At 36.0% G+C, this 18,156-nt stretch overlaps 1 protein-coding gene across 1 annotated transcript; it reads right to left on the bottom strand.

Moving 5' to 3' along the window:
* Positions 1-1,932: 1,932 nt before the first annotated feature.
* LOC113689144 (uncharacterized) lies at positions 1,933-2,514 on the bottom strand. Its single transcript, XM_027206967.1, has one exon. The coding sequence runs from the start codon at positions 2,512-2,514 to the stop codon at positions 1,933-1,935; it is 582 nt and encodes a 193-aa protein (XP_027062768.1).
* Positions 2,515-18,156: the final 15,642 nt, after the last annotated feature.

Genomic DNA, 18,156 nt, shown 5'->3' with positions numbered 1-18,156 from the left:
AGAATTTTCCCACCAATAACTCTCCAAGAAACTCCACAAGATTGCTTCTTACTCCAAGCTAGGATGAATCTCTAAGAAACAAGAAAGTTGGATGATAGCTTGGATGAATCTCCAAGAAACAAGAAAGTTGGATGATGATTTGTAGACAAAATGGAAGCTAAAGGAAATGGAGATTTTCTTTCTTTTCTTTCTTGGCTGGTCGGCTGAATGGAGAGGAAGAAGATGAGGGTTTGAGTGGTTAGCTTGTGAGGGAAGATTGGGGGAAAAGTTGCTTTAAGTTGGGTGCAAAAAGTCAACTTCAAATAGTTGTTGCGCGCGGGTTTCGTACCACCATTTTTTCTCGGGTTTGATACACTCATACACTGATTCTCCAAGATACTTCCTTTAACTCTATAATTATTCACTCTTAGTAGTCTAGTATTAATTTCTCAAATATTCACTTAGTTGTACTGGCACGATTATCGAGAAACTATGGGCGCGTGAGCGGTAAAAGCTTAATTTGAACTCACTCACCTCTAATCCCTCAATTAACTTTTCTTAATCTACTATTGATCATCTTTTATTCTCCAAGATAATTGTACTCTCGGATCGAATATTGTCTCGAAAAAAATGTACTTGTTATTCCTTACTAAACGAGCCTCCGAAAAATTAAATTTACTAACGGGACGTTTTAATAATATAAGCGAGACATCGTTCCATGTAAATGGATTTAAAATGATTGAAATAAATTATTCAAAATAAACGGGTGAATAAATAATTAAATAAGCCAATAAAATGAAATAAAAGTAAGTAAAATAAAATAAAAATTCGGATCCTCACATCCTTCTCCCCGTAAAAGGAATTTTGTCCTCGAAATTCATACTTTGATTTAGGAACAATTCTAGATATTTCTCCTGGATCTCTTCTTCTACTTCCCAAATCTTCCTCCATTCCATGATTTCTCCATAAAATTTTCAATAGATGGATTTGTTTGTGTGTTAACTCCTTTACTTTTCGATCAGAAATCTTTACTGGCCTTTCTTTATGTAACAATTCTCATCAAGTCCTACTTATCTCATTCGAAACTCACACTTATTGAACTTAACAAAAGTTGGTGCTCTCTCGGGATTTTTGTAAAACTATCCTCAGGTGCCGTTCATGATCTTATTGCAGGTCTAAAGGTATGAAACAATAATTAAATATATATATAAGCCGTAAAATCAATTAAAGTAAAGTAAATTTTTCATATTATAAAAGATCGTAATAATTACATCGAGTTAGGATAACTTCATCAAATCATTTCAAAAGAAAAGGGGAACAACAAAATCATAGTGAAACATGCTAAGTCGCAATATACAAAACAACAAAAGGATGTCATCCCCTATACAAAATTACAACCTCTAAAAGTGCCAGTCTAACTTAGGGTAAACTACAATCCCTATTTGTCGAGTGGAGTCAGATCCATCCCTACTCGTAGACTTTCCACTATTTAGATTTCTCTTACAATCATTAGCATTAATCACTCCTTCTGGCACTCAACTGATTTGCAGTGGATCTAGTAGGTTGTTGAGAATTTTCTCCTCCCTTGGAAGTTTTAGGGCAATTCGAAAACTTATACTCGGTACTACCGTATCTCAGACATTTTCTTTGCTTTCTCCAGCACTCGACCTCAGTGTGGTTAATCTTGCCACAGTATCCACAAGTTATGTGAGGAGTCACTGCTTGACCAATTTAAGAATTACCCTTCTGTCGATCTCGCCTACTTTGATTTCCTTTTGGCAGGGTTTCACTTGATGGAGTTTCTCCGAGTTTTTTAGGCATCTTCACTCCTCCAACCCCTTTTTCCATTTTAAGGGGTTGGGAAGACCTCTCGTACTGTTCAAGGGTATCGCTTCGATTACACCTCTTTCTAGCATGAAAAGCCCTAAATTGAGACTTAGCACTCTCTACTCTCTATACTTTATCCAAGGCATTCGTAAAAGTGATGATCTGGGCGGCTGCTAGAGATTCTTGGATATCTATGTTTAGTCCTTGAATAAACCTCCTTATCCTTTTGCGCTCTGTGATCACTAGCTCAGGGACAAATTTGGAAAGTTTAATGAACCGCTCCTCATACTCGGCCACACTTAGTAATCCTTGTTTCAATTTAATGAAGTCGTCCTCCCTCTTTTCTTCTATAATTGGCAGGAGAAATTTGACATTAAACTCCCTCTCAAAGTTTACCCAAGTCCAAGGGGTTTGTTCTCTTTCCCATTTCGCCCTTACAACGTTCCACCATGAGCGTGCCGTTCCCTCAAACTGGAAAATTACAAAATTTACTTGCCTTTCCTCGGCATAATCTAAAGCAGCAAAAAGCTCAACCATTCTCTCAAACCAATTTTCCGCTACCTCGGGATCAGACCCTCTATGAAACCTAGGTGGAGCGAACTTCAAGAATCGCTCAAGGGCTCTATCCCCACCCTTCACTTGGTTCTTAGGTTGGTTGACTGGTTCAGGTCCTTGGCACTCAGCTAAGCGCTCCAGAACATCGGTCATGCAGTTAATGGCCGTAGCTACTTGGTCACCCACTTCGTTTCTAGGATATTGGTTTGGTCCAGTCGCGGATCCCTCACCTCTCTCGGAAGTGCGGGATTGCCGAACCCCCACGCCCACGCCCCCGACCACGTCTCCGCCGATCCATTTAACAAGATTCTAAGCGCATAATAAAGAGAAAATATAAGTGCATGAATTGAAAAATATGTACACATTGCAAGAATATTTTAAATCAAAGCATAGATATTCACATAAGTTAGAAGTCATATCAAATGTCAAGGTGCATACTACGAGTTAATAGTATCAATTACAGGACATAGGCAACTAAGTGCCACAAAATATAGGAGTATATGCAGGTAAAATACAAAAGGCCTCACGGCGTGCACCACACCTACTATCCTAAGCAGGATCAAAAGAAGGAAAATCATAAGGCTAGTTGGGGACATAACTAGAAGAATCCACGATACCAAACCCCATCATTCACTAAAACATCAAGCACTTCACTTTAATTAAATACAAACACTTCAATATTACTCGCTAAAACATCAAGCACTAAATTCACATTGCACTTAATACACAATCAAATCCCACAATCTAGCATTCTAAACTTTTAAACCTAGGATACACTACAAAGATCTGAAACCTAAACTCTGATACCAACTGTGACAACCCCACCTCCCCCTAAGACGAACTAAGGGTAACACTTCAATATTACTCGCTAAAACATCAAGCACTAAATTCACATTGCACTTAATACACAATCAAATCCCACAATCCGACATCCTAAACTTTTAAACCTAGGATACACTACAAAGATCTGAAACCTAAACTCCGATACCAACTGTGATAACTCCACCTCCCCCTAAGACAAACTAAGGGTTCCATGGACCGCCTGTCCAACTCTCGCTGGCACTCACTACAATCCTTAAATGAAAACAGACCAATTCCAATAATTACATCTAAATATGCCAAAATAATAACATGACTACAATATTTCATCACACAAGTACCTCCCAGGATATAAATCTCAAGCCAACTACATCGAGTTCCAAATCTTACAATCTCTCCAAAGTTCAGCTGCAAAATACCAAACTATACAAAAAACTAGCCTTCACTAATATCTTCTAATCACTTCTTTCAAGTCACTCTCCTGTTAAGGAATAACAAATGGAATGGGATGAGCTAACGCTCAGTGAGGCCAAGAAAAACATGCAAACATATAATTCAAGTAGCAATAGCACTTATGCGAGAAATAAATCTATAACATTCAAGCAACTAACAATTTAAAATAGACACATTTAATAAGGATACAGGAGCTCTCGCCGGCTGGAGTTACACGGTTGCCCAATGGGTTGGGGTGCCCCCTAGAAGTATAAGTGATCCATGAGACATCGCTCTAACCGATTTAGAATTGTTTATAATTCTAAGTCGACAAGAGAGATACCTCTCACCCGAATTAGAATGGTACATGCTATCGCTTAGAGAACTGGGTCAATGAGACATTGCTCCAATCGACTTAAAATTGTTTATGATTCTTAGTCGACATGAGAGGTACCTCCTACTCGAATTAGTGTGGTGCATGCTATCGCTCCGAGAATCAATTATAGCACTGAGACGGTATAAGAGGTACCTCCCACCCGAATTGGTGTGGTACATACATCCGTTCAAAATTGTTTATGGTTCTAAGTTGACAAGAGAGGTGTGACAGCCCCACCTCTCCATAAGGCGAACCAAAGGGTTCGGCGGACCGCCTGCCCAGCTCTCGCCGGGACTCAATCGTTCCTTAATCAAATCCGCAATACAACCAAAGGAATAACATACAACAATCCAAAACTTAAGTGAAACTTATATATACATTGCTATCTCAAAAGGAAGTACAACCATCAAATGTACAAAGATTCTCACTTCACCATACAACCAGCCCGTGCCAAGCACTAGGGCGAGAACCATTACAAAAATAAAGAGCTAGACCAAGTTAGTCTATACAAACTCTCATCCTTGCGTGCCTTCCCCCATTAAGGAAAACAAAACTAAATGGATGAGCTAAAAACTCAGTGAGGTTCCGAACACATAATCAAATAATCAATCCAATACATTAAACATAGAGCATCAATAATTCAAGAAACATTTACCATGGAAAGTGATATTAACACATACATTAAAAGGATACGGGCTCACAAGGAGCCATAAATTCATTCGTTCGTTCGTTCTCCTGACATTTCCCCTTATTCCTCCATTCTTTTGAAAATGCATTTTGTAATTAAAATCCTCGTTCGTTCTTTCGTTTCATTCACCCCCTCCTGGACGTTGGCCAGGCTTCACCAATCTACAAGGTAATACTCGAGTATACCGATGTTCACACCCAAGGTCACCATATCGCCCGACCGAGTCCGCTTCTGGCTCGAGTCGATCGGTAATGAAGGGCAGGGCCCAATTTAGCCAAAAGACTTACATCATGCGCAACTAATGTATTAATCATTAAAGCATTGAAAATTTCACGTTTCATTTAGGTCGAGCGCGATAAAGTACACGCTCGCCTAGAAAATTCGTTTTGGAAATCATTGGAAACATTTAACACATGATCAAACAATAACAACAAGTCATGAAGTCAAGGAAGATATAACAAACAAGGAACACTCACCTATTTACGCAAAATAATATCCAAAATATCCTTCCGGATAATACCGTCAATCACCAATGAACCCTAAGAGAATCAAAAGAATACATTATGCTTCAACCATCAAAGATTTAAGTGATTCAAAGACAAGTCGAATACATACTAGTACAAAGTATAAATATGATTTTGGGTAGTGAAAATAGTACATTGAAACCAAAGGACCTAAGTAAAATATTTGTAAAACTTAGACTCACTTGTAAAACTTTAAAATCGCTATTTGAGCCAAAATGGCAAAGAAAATGTAAATACCCTAGATGGTTCATATGGTATTCGCTCTCAAGTCTTACTCAAGTCGTAAGTATATCGACCTAGTTCTCGAGCGTAAATTTGGGCAGCACGCCCTTTGTATTTACCTATTTTCCAGCCATTTATGGCTTCATTCTTTTCCTTAATCAAACCCAAAGTCATATATAGAATCATCTCATTTCAATAGCCATTCCATAGGCTCCAAGTCATACTAGTACAAAATCAAGTTAGGAGCATGTGCGGAAATGAAGGTTGAGTTGGAAAATAAAAGACAGATTTGACGTTGTTTTGCGTAACGGACACAACCGAAACTACGCTTATCGGATTGGGGTGCAATTTATATCATTTAGAAGCTAAGACAGAGGGCTACAACTTTGATGAAGACCACTTAGTCCAGTTTACAGTGTTTCTAGGTTAAATTTATCAAAACAACCCCAGATTTTCCAATTCAAAGTTTACTGTGGCAGTCCTGATTCATTCAGTCATATCTTAAAATATACAACTCCAATTCAAGTGATTCCAAATCCATTTGAAAGCTAAGATACAAGGCTATAAGTCTTAAGAAGACATCGACAACCAAATCAGTAGTATTCCTGGTCAAAACAACCAATTATAGAAGCTGATTAGCATGTTCGGATAGAAACAGGGCAGCAGGGGTATTTCGATCTTTTTACAGGCTACGTTGCTTTGATTGAGCTAAAATTTTGCAGGCTACTATAAAATATCATTCTATACAACTTTCATGTTTTGTGCTAAGGCCAAATCGCCTCTAGCTAGGTGTAACAGTACCGGCAGAATTGGAAAAAAAATGAAACCCTAATCTGGAATTTCCATAATACTACTTCCAACCATGAAATATGCTCATAAACTACCAAAACTACAACTTTCAACCACTAATTAGAAATTAATTGAAGTAAAGAAGAGGTTCTTGGCAAAATACCTTATCTCCCTATGAAAGATGGTAGCTTAGGCCTTTTCGGCGTTTTCGTGACCACCTGAGACATGTACAATCATAATTATCTAAGTGCTCGACCATGGTTACAAAGAAAGACATTTTTTTGCTACTCACTCTCCAATTCACAAGTTCGAGCTAAATTAAAGAAGATTTTCTAGTTAAATCGTTAAAATAATGCTCAAGAGAAATCGAAAGTGGTTTTTGATTCAAGTCATGGTAAGTAAATCTCAATTCCAAAAGAAAGTACAATATTTACTTTTGGCACGAAAACCGAGAAAATGAGTAAATGGTTCTCGTTTTTCAAAAACTTTAAATCTCATGTCCAAACTTTGGAAGGTAAAGAGTATTCACATTTTTTTTGTCCAAACTAATGGAGTCAAACATATCCGAAACTCCACTCATTTCATAGAAAAATATCAAAGCTAAGGTTCTCAGGTTCAAGTATAAAATAAGGTGTCATTAACCAAGAAAACGCATTAAGAGAGGTTTAACCTTTGGAAACCAAGATTCGAAATGAAAGTTTAAAGTCCCAAAGGAACTGTGTATTCAACAATGAAATTACACCTAAAACAGTCCAACAATCGTAAAGAAAGGTGAGAAGTTCTTTAAAAGTGTATTTGTTTGAAAATCGGAAATTCCCAGCTCAAAGTGACACTACTTAGAAAAATCGTATCTCGAGCTCCTTAAGTTAAAAAATTTAAAACTTTGTACCTTTGGAAACTATGTACGAATTACTAAAAGTTCTTAGAAGATACTTTTCAAGATTCTAAATGGAAGGCATTCATTTTTCAGCTCAAAATTTCAGTTCCAAGAAGACAGGTTTGAACCAGTCTTGGTTTTCTAGCAATCTTTGGAAATTCGAAAAAATTCACAGAAAGTGAATCAGCCCTTGAAATTCGTAACACAATAAGAGTTCCAAAAACTGTTTCAAACACAACAAACAGAACTGAATTCGGAGTTTTGAGCATCAAGAAATAACAGTTTAAAGTCAACTGAATTTTGCACACTGATCAGTGAATTTCCAGATTTGAAGAGTCATCTTTGAGGCATTATTTGGGTATCAAAATAATATTGAAATTACACCAAATTTGGTACACTTAAACTTCCATATGTGAAATACTTCTCTATCAAATTATAGGCAAAAGCTCACATTGGAAGGCAGTTAACAAAATGACTAAAGTTCGTGAAATTTTCAAAGCAAATCTGCCAACCCACTCTTCCTTTCTTTCCAAAGGTTTTTGTCCAATGAAATTAATCCCAATTCACTTTTTTCTTGTAACCAAGGTTCCAGAAACATTTAATAAGTATTTGATGGTTAAATGACATTAAAATTTTCAAAATATAACTTCCCAAAACAGGTTTGACCACTCGACCAACAAGAAAGGGAAAAGTTTCCAGTTTCCAGCTTTGTCGCCCTTTCGAAATCATACCATATCTAACTCTATACAAACTCAAATTGAGAATGGTTGATGGCATTGGAAACTAAGTTCCAAAGGCTACAATTTATCAGAAGACATCATTTTGAAAATATTTTCACAAATAGGACAAAATCAAGCCACAAGGTGCAGCTTCCAGTTTCACTCGTATGAACAGTCAAAACAGACCAGCCAACTTTGCCGACTCACTGCGGTTCACTAAAAATGAACCAACAGGAGATTTTTATACCATGGAAAAGCTATGAATGTCTAATTTTGAATGCCACTAATGGCACTCAATTTGACTTTTGTACAAAACGTTATGTTTGGATAAAGGAGCACTGTCCGAGTACCCCTGCTATACGAATTCCAGATTTGAACCTTGCCAAATCTCAAGTTTTTTGCAACCAAATGAAACGATTTTTGAAAGGCATTTTGTACACACAATATACAACGTATATCCATCAATTTCATAGTCAACCAAGCATCAAAATTTCGAAATAAAGACAGAACAACATGGACAGAATTTTCGACCAGCTTCCTTTCCAACCTTTCCTTCGATTTCTCTCCACTTTCTAACCGTAATCAAGCTATATATCACATAAACAACCACAACCAAACAATCAAACCCCAAATCAGCTACCTAAAGGTCTCATCAAGTCCACTAGCCTATGATTTAAAGCGAAATAAATGGGTTCCTCAAGTCCTCTAACTTATTTTCTTGCTTAGGGTTGTAAACGCATGAAGATTAACGGTTAATTTTTGAACAAATGGAAAGAGTAAAGGAAATGAAAGGTTACCTCTCTAACCCTAGATGAAACTAGATTTTCCCACCAACAACTCTCCAAGAAACTCCCCAAGATTGCTTCTTACTCCAAGCTAGGATGAATCTCCAAGAAACTGGAAAGTTGGATGATGATTTGTAGACAAAATAGAAGCTAAAGGAAATGGAGATTTTCTTTCTTTTCTTTCTTGGCTGGTCGGCTGAATGGAGAGGAAGAAGATGAGGGTTTGAGTGGTTAGCTTGTGAGGGAAGATTGGAGGGAAAGTTGCTTTAAGTTGGGTGCAAAAAGTCAACTTCAAATAGTTGTTGCGCGCGAGTTTCGTATCACTGTTTTCTCTCGGGTTTGATACACTCATGCACTAATTCTCCAAGGTACTTCCTTTAACTCTATAATTATTCACTCTTAGTAGTCTAGTATTAATTAATTTCTCAAATCTCCACTTAGTTGTATTGGCACGATTATCGAGAAAATATGGACGCGCGAGCTGTAAAAGCTTAATTTGAACTCACTCACCTCTAATCTGTCAATTAACTTTTCTTAGTCTATTATTGATCATCCTTTATTCTCCAAGATAATTGCACTCTCGGATCGAATATTGCCTCGATAAACATGTACTTGTTATTCCTTACTAAACGAGCCTTCGAAAAATCAAATTTGTTAACGGGACGTTTTAATAATATAAGCGAGACATCGTTTCATGTAAATGGATTTAAAATGATTGAAATAAATTATTCGAACTAAATGGGTGAATAAATAATTAAATAAACCGGTATAATGAAATAAAAGTAAGTAAAATAAAATAAAAATTCGGATCCTCACACAAGAAACCTTCTTAGTTAATAAAATTGTTGTTCGAAACTTATTTAACCGCCAAGTTTTTTCTCTTTTTACTTTTTGTTTCATCGGAGTCATACTTTATACTTCTTTTAGCCGTAAAAATTTAATGTTTTAATCTTTTTGATGCTACTCTACATCTCGTTCTCATCATGAATGTAACTTTCTGGTAGATGCTTGATCAAAGCATACTTTAAGTAGGTCTTATGAGGAAAGATCGACATGTTTAACTTCGCTCTCTAACTATATTTTGCCAAGTAATTGAGTTCTTTGTAATCTTCAATAACAGGCAGCAAGTTAATCAATTGCTTGGGATTACTCTAATTGCTGATGAAAACTTAAATTACACATTATCACAAGTCTTTGTTTTCCAAATGTGTTTTTCTTAATTTTCTGTGTTGATTATAAAAGAAAATCTGGGATTTAATGAAGGTCAATATGACATTCTTCAAAAACTAGGGGAAGCGGTGAAAACTTTGAGATGTTGTTTTTAGGTATTAATCAACTACTACTTAATAACATGGTACATAATGTTTGAGCTTTTTTCCCAAGCAGAAGAGGGGTAGAATCAAGAAGGGAGAAGGAGTATTTGAATTTAGGATAACTTGCTAGGCCTCAATTTTAATCACTAAACCAAAACCTCCTCGGTTGTTTGAGATATTAGATTGAAGGTTTATAATTTTTTGAATATTATGTATGGTAGCATTACTTTTATATAATTGAAAAAATGTGTTTTGGGAATAATGAGGATTTTTTTCCAAATAATATAATCGAATTGAGCTTCATGACTAAAACGTTTTTAGTGAGGTTTTTTTTTTGTTACTTAGGTTGAGTTATCCTCCTAGCTCCTACATAGTCAATGGAAACGAACTCCATGACTAAAACTGTCACTAAGAAGTAGTAAACAAGATTTTGGTAAAATAACACGAGGAATGTATAGAGAGGCACGACTTTTTTGTTTGTTGTAGCATGTTGTGCTTAGTGACTACAATGAGCCAGGTCCTTTGCTACAAAATACTAGCTGCTAGTTCTCCTGGTTTGGGCCAGTTGTTTGTTCTGCTGCTCTGGGCCCGATAGCCTACAATGGCAATATGGCTCACCATGCATAATGCCCACAACCAGCAATTTTCTTTTACAAAAAAAAAGGCTACTAATCGTCGCACCAACATGACGTAAAGACCAGTTACTTTTTAAAAAAATTACCTTCTTGCATACCACGCACGATGGGTATAGAACCATACTCCATACTCCCCCTATAAACAATCACATTTGACTCAGAAAGAGTGATATTCTAAGAAATTCCCCCTAAAAGTGGTGGTAACAACATTTTGCCCCTCTCAATAAAGATAATAGGCACTTTACCCATTTGAGAATACTCCGTTTGATGTTTGTGTCAAGTATTCCATTTGAAAAAACATAAAAATAAATTACTTAAATATGCTGACAATTCTATCCTTATTTTGTGATCTTATCTTTAGTCAAATTGATCCTATGGAAGTATAAGTTGTGACGCCCCCACATCTCCCTAAGGTGAACCAAAGGGTATCGGCGGGATGTCTACCCAACTCTTGTCAGGACTCAGTACTATCCTCAAGTGAAAGACAGATCAATTCCAATGATTTCATCTAAATATACTAAAATAATAACATGATTATAATATTTCATTGCACAAGTACATCCGTGGATACAAATCTCAGTCAAATACATCGCATTCCAAATCTCACATTTTCCCCAATGATCAGTTACAACATACCAAATTACACAAAAGACTAGCCTTCACTAGTATCTTCCAATCACTTCCTTCACGTCACTTTCCTGTTAAGGAATAACAAATAGAATGGGATGAGCTAACGCTCAGTGAGGCCAAGAAAACATGCAAATACATAGTTCAAGTAGCAAACACATGTACGAGAAATAAAGTTATAACATTCAAGTAATTTCCGATTAACAATTAAACATACTTGAGTAGGATACTGGAGCTAATTTCCAATTGCTTTACCCAAATTCGATCCAATACCTCCACGTGGTGACATTCCATCAACCGGGTAGGTATTTAATTCTATAGAACTTCACTTACTCTATTTATGGTTCTGAGTCGACATGAGAGGTACCTCCCATCCGAATCGGTGTGGTACATGCTACCGCTCAGAGAAATAAGTGGTCGATGAGACATCGCTCCAATCGACTTATACTTTGATTATGGTTCTGAGTCGACATGAGAAGTACCTCCCACCCGAATCGGTATGGTACATGCTATCGCTTAGGCAATCGATTATACGTTTATGGTTCTGAGTCGACATGAGAGGTACCTCCCACCCGAATCGGTGTGGTACATACTATCGCTCAGGGAATCGATTATACGTTTATGGTTCTGAGTCGACATGAGAGGTACCTCCCACCCGAATCGGTGTGGTACATACTATCGCTCAGTGGTCGATGAGACATCGCTCCAATCGACTTATACTTTGATTATGGTTCTGAGTCGACATGAGAGGTACCTCCCACCCAAATTGGTGTGATACATACTATCGCTCAGGGAACCGATTACAATTGTTTATGGTACTCAGTCGACATGAGAGGTACCTTCCACCCGAATCGGTGTGGTACATACTATCGTTCAAAGAACTGATTATTTATTTAGGGTTTTGAGTCGACATGAGAGGTACTTCCCACCCAAATTAGTGCGATACATGCTATTGCTCAGGGAACCGATTATAGCACTGAGACGGTATGAGAGGCATCTCCCACCCAGATTGGTGTGGTACATGCATCCGCTCAGGGCTTACGAGTTAAACATGTTTATGAATAATTACCGATCATGTGTATTCATGTAATAAGTATCGCATAATTAAAAGAAAGAGAGGACGAGGGCATCCCCACGAGTATACACATAAGTCGAGGAGGTTCACTCCACTCGACATCACAACACAAATATGGTTTGAAATAGCAACACTTCACTTAATTCACATAACAATTCACTTCACACAATTCAAATATCAATTCACATAGCACAATCCAATTGTAGCATCACTTAAAGGAGAACGAGCGCGATAAAGTGCACACTCGTCTCGACAAGTTTACGTAACATGTATAATACTTGTACAATTAACATTTCAATCACATAAGCATTTAACATGCACTTGACACTTACCAATCAAAGTAAGGGAGTGAGTGCAAAAGGCCTTTAGTAGTCAGCTCTGGAATTCTCTTCAAGATCCTCTTGAGCGCCTGAGCAAATAACAATTAACAATCACTCATAATTACCTACAAACTCCCTGCCAAACAAGGAAGAATGTACGTTCATTTTCAAACTAATACAACGTTTTGAAGAGCCTCAATATCTCAAAAATCGAGATTCAAAAGTGAGGGTTTAATAATACAAGAGAAACTGATTCCCTCCATGAAATCAAGTTGAAAACGATCAATTAATATCGAGAAGGAGTAATGAGTTCTCAAAAACTCATTTCATATGAAATCAAGAAATTTCAGTTTTGCATGACAATCTTTAGAAAATCGAATCTTGCACTCCATAGGTTTAAAATTGGAAAACTTGGTACCGTTGGAAACTAGATCTAAAGTACTAAAAGTCTCTAGAAGACATTTTTCCAAAATTCTAAACGGAAGACATTCAATTTTTAGCCCAAAGTGACTGATTTGAACAAGCGAGACAGTTTCAGTCATGTTTTTCGGCAAACTTTGAAAATTTGGCAAAATTCACAGAAAATGAATCAGCCTCTAAAGTTCGTAGCACAACAAGAGTTCCAAACAAGGTTTCTAACATGGCAAATGGAACTTAATTCGGAGTTTTGAGTATCAAGATATAGCAGTTCAAAGTCGGTAAATTTTCGCTACTAAACAGTGAATTTTCCAGATTTGAAAGTAAAGTTTAGGACATCATTTGGGTATCAAAATGGTCTTGGAATAACACCAAATTTGGTACAATTCAACTTCCATATGAGGAATATTCCTCTATCAAATTTTACGTAAAAATTCGTACGGGAAGGTAGTTAACAAAACTACCAAAGTTTAGGAAATTCTTAAAGCAAATCTGTCTTCTTGTTTTCTTTTCCTTTTTCAAACACTTTGCACCATGAAATCAGTCCCATTTTGGTTCATTTGTGAAACCGAGGTCCAAGAAACATTTCATAAGCAATTGATAGTGGATTGACATCAAAATTTTGAAATAAAACATCTCACAAACAACTAAACCAGTCGGCCAGCAAAAGGAAGGGTTTTCCAACTTTGCCGTAGTTTGGAAATTGAACCATATTTCACTCAATACAACTTGGAATTGAGAATGGTTGGTGGCATTGAAAACTAGATTTAAAAATCTACATTTCATCAGAACAAGTCATTTCCAAAATCAGTTCATAAGTGAGAGAAAATGGAGCCAAAAAATGCAGCTTCTACCTTCTCTCGGATAGACCATCAGAACAGGACAGCAATCTTTGCCAAATCACTACGGCTCACTCATTTCGAACTAGAAGGTGAATTTTATACTGTTGGAAAGTTACAATTGTCTAGTTTTCAAATGCTACAAATGGCACTCGATTTCGACTTTTGTACACAGAGATATGTTCGATCAAAGGGGCACTATTCAGACTGCCAGAACACACTTTCCCGTTTTCTTCAAATTTTGAAATTTCATGTTTTGCTCAACCAATTCAAATGATTTTTGGTAAAAACTTTCTACACACCATATACAACATATATACATCAGTTTCACAGTCATTTGAGCATCAAAAATTCGAAATATAGGCAAGGCAATAACAGGACAGATTCAGCCAGCATCCATGCGCAATTTTCCTTTGGCCTTTCCTTCATTTCTCATCATAATCTTTCCATCTAAACACATAACAATCAAAAGCAAGCAATTTACACCTCAAGCCAGCTACCAATAGGCCACCTCAAACCTCTACCTAAAGATTAAAGCAAGAATTTAAGCTCCTCAAGTCCGCTACCTAGATTCATGCATAGGGTTCAAACTTTTGCCATTAAAGCTCCAACTTTGAAGAAAAATGGAAAGATTCAAGGTGGATGAAGGCTACCTCTTAGCTCTTGAAGAAACCAGAAATTTTTGCCCCAAAAACTCCCAAGAAAACCCGCAAGATGAAGCCTTTCTCCAAGCTAAAGTTGCTCTCCAAGTGGTATGTGAGTTGTATGAGAAATTTGAGGTGAAATGGTAGCAAGAATTTGGAGTAAAAAATGGTGAGCTTTCTTCCTTCTTCCCTTGCTGTTTTTGGCCGGCCAAGATGAGAGAGAAAAAGAGGTTTGTTGTGTGAATCTTCCTTTGGAAGATTGAGGGATTTGTGGCCAAAATTTGTGCAAAAGTTAACTCTTAATAGTGTCGCGTGCGGGTATCTAGTGCACTCATTTGTTATACTAGTGCACTAATCCTCCAATGTAGTTCTTTTAGCACTATAATTATTCACTCTTAGTAGTCCAGTATAAGTTTCTTAAATCTCCACTTAACCGTTCCGGCTCGATTTACGCGAACTTCCGATTCGCGCGCGATAAAGCGAAACTTAAAGGTAATTCACGCCACTAAAATATAATTAACTAACTCTAGGGCAAATAACGTATAAAATGACTAAGTTAAGAATGAAAACTTGAGTCCTCAAATCTCCAAAATCATTGTACTCTCGGATCGAATATTGCCTCGAAAAATGTGTATTTGCTATTTCTCGCTAAACGAGCCGTAGAAAAATTAAATTCGCGAACGGAACGTTTTAAAAATATAAAAGAGACATTTTTTCATACAAATGGGTTTTAAAATGAATGAAATAAATTATTCGGAGTAAACGGATGAATAAATAATTAATTAAGCCATTAAAATAATATAAGAGTAAGAAAATAAAATCCGGGTCCTCACATAAGTTATAATTTATAACACCTTTATGAAATAGATTAGTCCATTCTCAAACTGTTTTATTAAACTTTAATCAAGAATTCAATAATGGAATTTAAATATCCAGTCCAAACTATTTTACTAAGCTTTAAAGTTTGGATATCAATTAGTTTCATCAATTTCCAATTGACTGATATCCGATCTAGAATGGATTGGCTAATTTTGATTTTTCTAAAGTTTGAACACCTCTATATATGTATTGTTTCTAAAGAAAATCTCTAGTGCTAAATATGGCTTCTTCTCAATAAATGTCCTTTATAAATCATCATTATTTATGAACAGCATAAGGATACTTTTTTTATCAACAACGTAACGATAAATTGTCAATATATTTAAACAGTCCATTTTCTTCAATAAATGTTCTTTGTAAATTACCGTTATTTACCAACAATATAAGGGTACACTATTCATCAATAGCATAAGGATAAAATTTTCAATATATTTAAGCAGTCAAATTTTCTACATTTACAAATTGACTGCTTGTCACAAGCACCAAATAAAATATCTTAAGTTGGCAAAATGCCTATTATTTTGATTAAGGGGGCAAGGTGTCATTACCCCCCATTTTCAAGGGTGCAAATTGTTATTAACCGTAATGGTAGGGTATTTGGCCTTCTCAAAAACCTTTTTCGGTTACTAATTTAGTGGTTCAATTGTCCAATTTTTGTAATTGTCATGAAAAAGAAAGATTTTTGAAGATTAACGGGCCTGAAATTTGGACCAATCCAAAAATCAACTTCGTTGATAGTTTCTCTACTACAACTGGGTAGTGCGGTTTGGGTTTCAACGAAACAAGTTCATAAACAAAAGAAACAAAAATTGTGTTATAAAATGATATTAAGCTAATACCATATCTTGAATATGCTCGTAATGAAACTCATTTATTGTCATGTCATTTGTTAGTTCCTGTGCTTTAACTCTTGACCACAGATTTACATGATTTCATCTATACTTTTTTTTTAGTAGGGAAAGGGTGGGATTTAAAAAGAGAAACCAACAAGATTGTAAGAATTTGTGTAAGACTTTATTTGTAGGCTCTACAAATCAGCTTGCTAAGCAATCACCTAATCATAATAGTTACTGCTAAAGCAATATTTCCTTCCACCGAATTGAACTAGACAAGTAAGGTGTGGAGGAAGTTTGGTCACATGAAGGCAGAACTATCTAAGAAACCTGCAAGAAAAGAACCAATTTGTGAGGAGCTTCGGGATCAAATCCTCAAGGTCACTTCGACGCTCAAGTTAGTTTTGAACTTGAGAAAAAGAATCTCCCCGTGGATGTTATGTATCTCTATATATATAGATTTTCATACGAAAGAGTTATAAAGAGATTAAGAGATAATGAGATAATGAGATAGAGAGATAAAGATTACCTCTTTCTATTTGATTGGATAGATATTATTTCAGATGATAATTCTCATTCTTTTTTGGGATAGTTAGTCATTATCAATAACTATCCCCAAAGATAGTCATTATCAATAACTGACTAAAGTCACCCTTATCTTCAAGAAGTTGAAAGCTTATCCTATCCCCAGAGTTTAGGTTTGACGTCAGCTCGATTTATACGATGTTGGAATAGTCTCAATGGCCACGTGTCATACATGCAATGTATACCTCTTCACTATCTCCCCCAAATCAGACTTTATTCTTATCTGAATGGATCTGACCTTTAATGAAGTAGATAGGTGGTAATCTGTCATTAGCCAAGTTAGATTATCATTACATCCTGGACGCATCAGTCGACGTTTCAAGCACCACTTTTTTAAGAAGTTGCATCCATTAATCATGTCATCCTTAGAAATTCACATTCCTTTTCAGATTTCACGTGCAACTACCTTTTTAAATTTCAAAAGTCCAAAAAAGTCTACACTCTTCCCCTTATTTTTGCTCTATAAATAGGGTACTTCTCATAGCTATTTTACTATTTTTTAGCTTCCAGCAATTTTTCCCAGTTCCAGTCTTTCAATTTCGCACAACCATCCATTAAGGAAATTTTGGCTTTTCTTCTCCGGTAAATACTCCCTTCTTTCATTTTTTCATCTGTCGCACCCCATTTTTGAAATAAAATTGAAAGTGTTTAAAATGAGTATTTGATTTTATTTTAGAAAACAAAGAAAAATGACCTAAAATGGGACTTAGAATATGTGACGGTTTGGATTCAAAATAATAGTGTTAAAAGGATTTTTAGAAAGAGAGTCGCTATTTGGTATTGAATTTAGGTATAACAAGTCACTTAAAATATTTGAAAAATAAAAAAAGTAAATAAAACCCTTTTAAAAGACTCCAGATCTTTTGAAAACAAGAGAAAATGAGTTCGGGAGTTACGGTTGAAGAAAGGGAAAGCGAAGATTTGAAAGGTTTAAATCGGAAAAATACCAGTTTTCATCCCCAAACTTTGGGCACAAGACACATTTTGTCCCTCATCTTTCGGGTATGACACATTTGGTGTCTGAATTAACAATTTTTAACCAAATGTCATCCTCAGACGGCAATTTAACCAACCTTTAATAGAACTGGTCACGTGAAAATCACGTGTCCGTTAAGTAAATGTGGCTATCCGAAGCAAAATCAGGTGGAAAATGACGTAGTCTTCACTTCCCCTTTTTCTTTCACTTCAACAACTTCCTTTGCAAATTTCCAAGACTAAGCTCCTACTGCAAATTTCTCCGAGAGTAAACCCCCTCTTCCAATTATAAATATATAATACATATAAATATTTCTTATACTAATATTTTATATAATTCTAATGTATTTTAGATATTAAATTTAATCATTATATTCATAATAATAAATATAAATATAATTATATAATTTATTAATATTATA

This window comes from Coffea arabica, chromosome 5c, assembly GCF_036785885.1.
Source record: "Coffea arabica cultivar ET-39 chromosome 5c, Coffea Arabica ET-39 HiFi, whole genome shotgun sequence".
In the NCBI taxonomy this organism is placed as follows: Eukaryota; Viridiplantae; Streptophyta; class Magnoliopsida; order Gentianales; family Rubiaceae; genus Coffea; species Coffea arabica.
Note: the sequence above shows the minus strand (reverse complement) of the source record. Positions and strands in the feature narration are given on the sequence as shown.